This window comes from Antrostomus carolinensis, unplaced genomic scaffold, assembly GCF_000700745.2.
Source record: "Antrostomus carolinensis isolate BGI_N321 unplaced genomic scaffold, ASM70074v2 scaffold22880, whole genome shotgun sequence".
NCBI lineage: Eukaryota > Metazoa > Chordata > Aves > Caprimulgiformes > Caprimulgidae > Antrostomus > Antrostomus carolinensis.
In genome coordinates this window covers 2,964-4,856 of record NW_010290905.1, presented here as the reverse complement: position 1 = coordinate 4,856, position 1,893 = coordinate 2,964, and the positions used below count along the sequence as shown (strand labels likewise).

The window sequence follows — 1,893 nt, the reverse complement described above, 5'->3', positions numbered from 1 at the left end:
CTCAGGTTCTCTCAGGAATCGCTCAGGTTCGCTTTTCCAGGATTTCAGTTTCAGGTTTGGCGTTTGTGTTTTTTTATTTTTACTGCAGTTATTAAATTGTTCTTGTTTCAACTTACAACTCTCCTCACCTTTACCCCTCCAACTCTCTCCCCGATTCCCTGGGTGGAGGGTGGGGAGGCTGCAAGTGGCTGTGTCTTGTTTGGCTGCCAGCTGAGTTAAACTCTCCCAGGGTTCCTTTTTGCTCCTCCGGGATCGTTGTCAGCGGGTGGTGAGCAATCGTACTCTGCAGCAGTCATTTTTTATATATATGTATTGTTGTTATCATTGTTATTGTCATTCATTTTATTTTAGTCTAATTATTAAATTGTTCTCAACTTACAAATCTCCTTATCTTTATCCCTCCAATTCTCTCCCCTATCCCCTGGGTGGGGGGAAAGCGGAGGTGCGAGCGGCTGCGTGGTGTCTGGCAGCCAGCCAAGTTAAACTGCCACAGGCACGGGGAGGGTCAGTCCGGGCTGGGTCTGTTGGGGAAGGAGCGGAGCTGTGGGCAGCCCCCACCAGCACTGCCAGGAGCCCGGGCAGCTTGATGAACGTGGGGCCAGAGCTGAGTTTTGGGAGCAGAGGCTGTGAGGGGCCGGTGTGGCAGCATTACTGGTGTGGTGGCGTTGTTACTGGTGTGCCAGCTGCCCGTCTAGCTGTGCCTGGAGGTCCCTGTGCTCTGTGTGGGGTGAGCTCTGCTCCAGAGCGGTTTGAGCGCAGCAGTGACACCTGAAACAAACCCTGTGGGTCACGTCTGGGACATCGTAGAGGTGGTGACGGGGAACGGGGCTGTTTGTTCAGCTCTGGTGGAGCTCGAAGCCTGTTTTGTGGTTTTCAACACAGAAAAACTTCAGTTTCCGGGCGTTTGTCACGCTGCCGTGTTTTGCCACAGTATAAAGTATAAGATTATATATATAAGACTATATATGTAAAACTTCTTCTCTTAGCCTGGAGAAGAAAAGGCTCCGGGGAGATCTTATAGTGGCCTCCCAGTACCTGAAGGGGCTCCAGGAAGGCTGGGGAAGGACTTTTCATAAGGGCAGTTAATGACAAAACAAGGGGAAATGGGTTTAAGCTGAAAGAGGGGAGGTTTAGATGAGATATTAGGAAGAAATTCTTCACTGTGAGGGTGGTGAGACAGTGTCCCAGGTTGGCCAGAGAAGCTGTGGCTGCTCCTCCCTGGAAGTGTTCTCGGCCAGGCTGGATGAGGCTTTGAGCAACCTGGTCTAGTGGAAGGTGTCCCTGCTGCTGGCAGGGGGGTTGGAACTGGATGAGCTTTAAGGTCCCTTCCAATCCAAACCAGTCTGGGATTCTGTGGTTCAGTCACTCCTGGAAACCCTCAGCTGGACAGTCCCGAAGCTGTGAGGGGTTTGGAGCCAGAGCTCAGTCTGGTTTGACTCGGTGTAACTTGTCTGTCAGTCTGTGTCTGCCTTTGCTCCTCGCCTGCATTTTTCACTTTCAAATCCCTTTCAAGGGATGATCTCTGGTCAATCCTGGTCCCTGAACCTCTTCCAATCAGTCACAATGCACCTGAGTTTAATTTCTGCTTTTAAATATTATGTCCCCTCAGAGCTTTGATCGGAACCTGCACCCAGAGGAGAGATTTTCCCCCTGTGACCTCATTAAGAAAATCAGGGAGCAGAAGGAGGAGCTGGGCCTGGTCATTGACCTGACGTACACAACTCGCTACTACGGACCAGAGGTCAGTCCTGGGTTTACTGTCGGGGAAGCGAAGCTCTGTGTGAGCCCCGATATTGCTGATGCACTGGAAGATGCTTCTTGCAAGAAGATCTTGGTCAGACAGTGGCCCAGGTTGGCCAGAGAAGCTGTGGCTGGGCCCCCCTGGGAGGGTTT

General features: G+C 51.5%; 1 protein-coding gene across 1 annotated transcript in view; it reads left to right on the top strand.

Moving 5' to 3' along the window:
- Positions 1-1,609: 1,609 nt before the first annotated feature.
- The window catches only part of LOC104530267 (RNA/RNP complex-1-interacting phosphatase-like), a gene marked incomplete at both ends in the record, with an annotated part of 3,212 nt that continues 2,928 nt past the window's right edge, over positions 1,610-1,893 (top strand). Inside the window, one exon of the mRNA XM_010174803.1 lies at positions 1,610-1,741. Coding sequence (XP_010173105.1) covers positions 1,610-1,741 — 132 coding nt within the window. The remainder of the gene's footprint in view (positions 1,742-1,893) is intronic.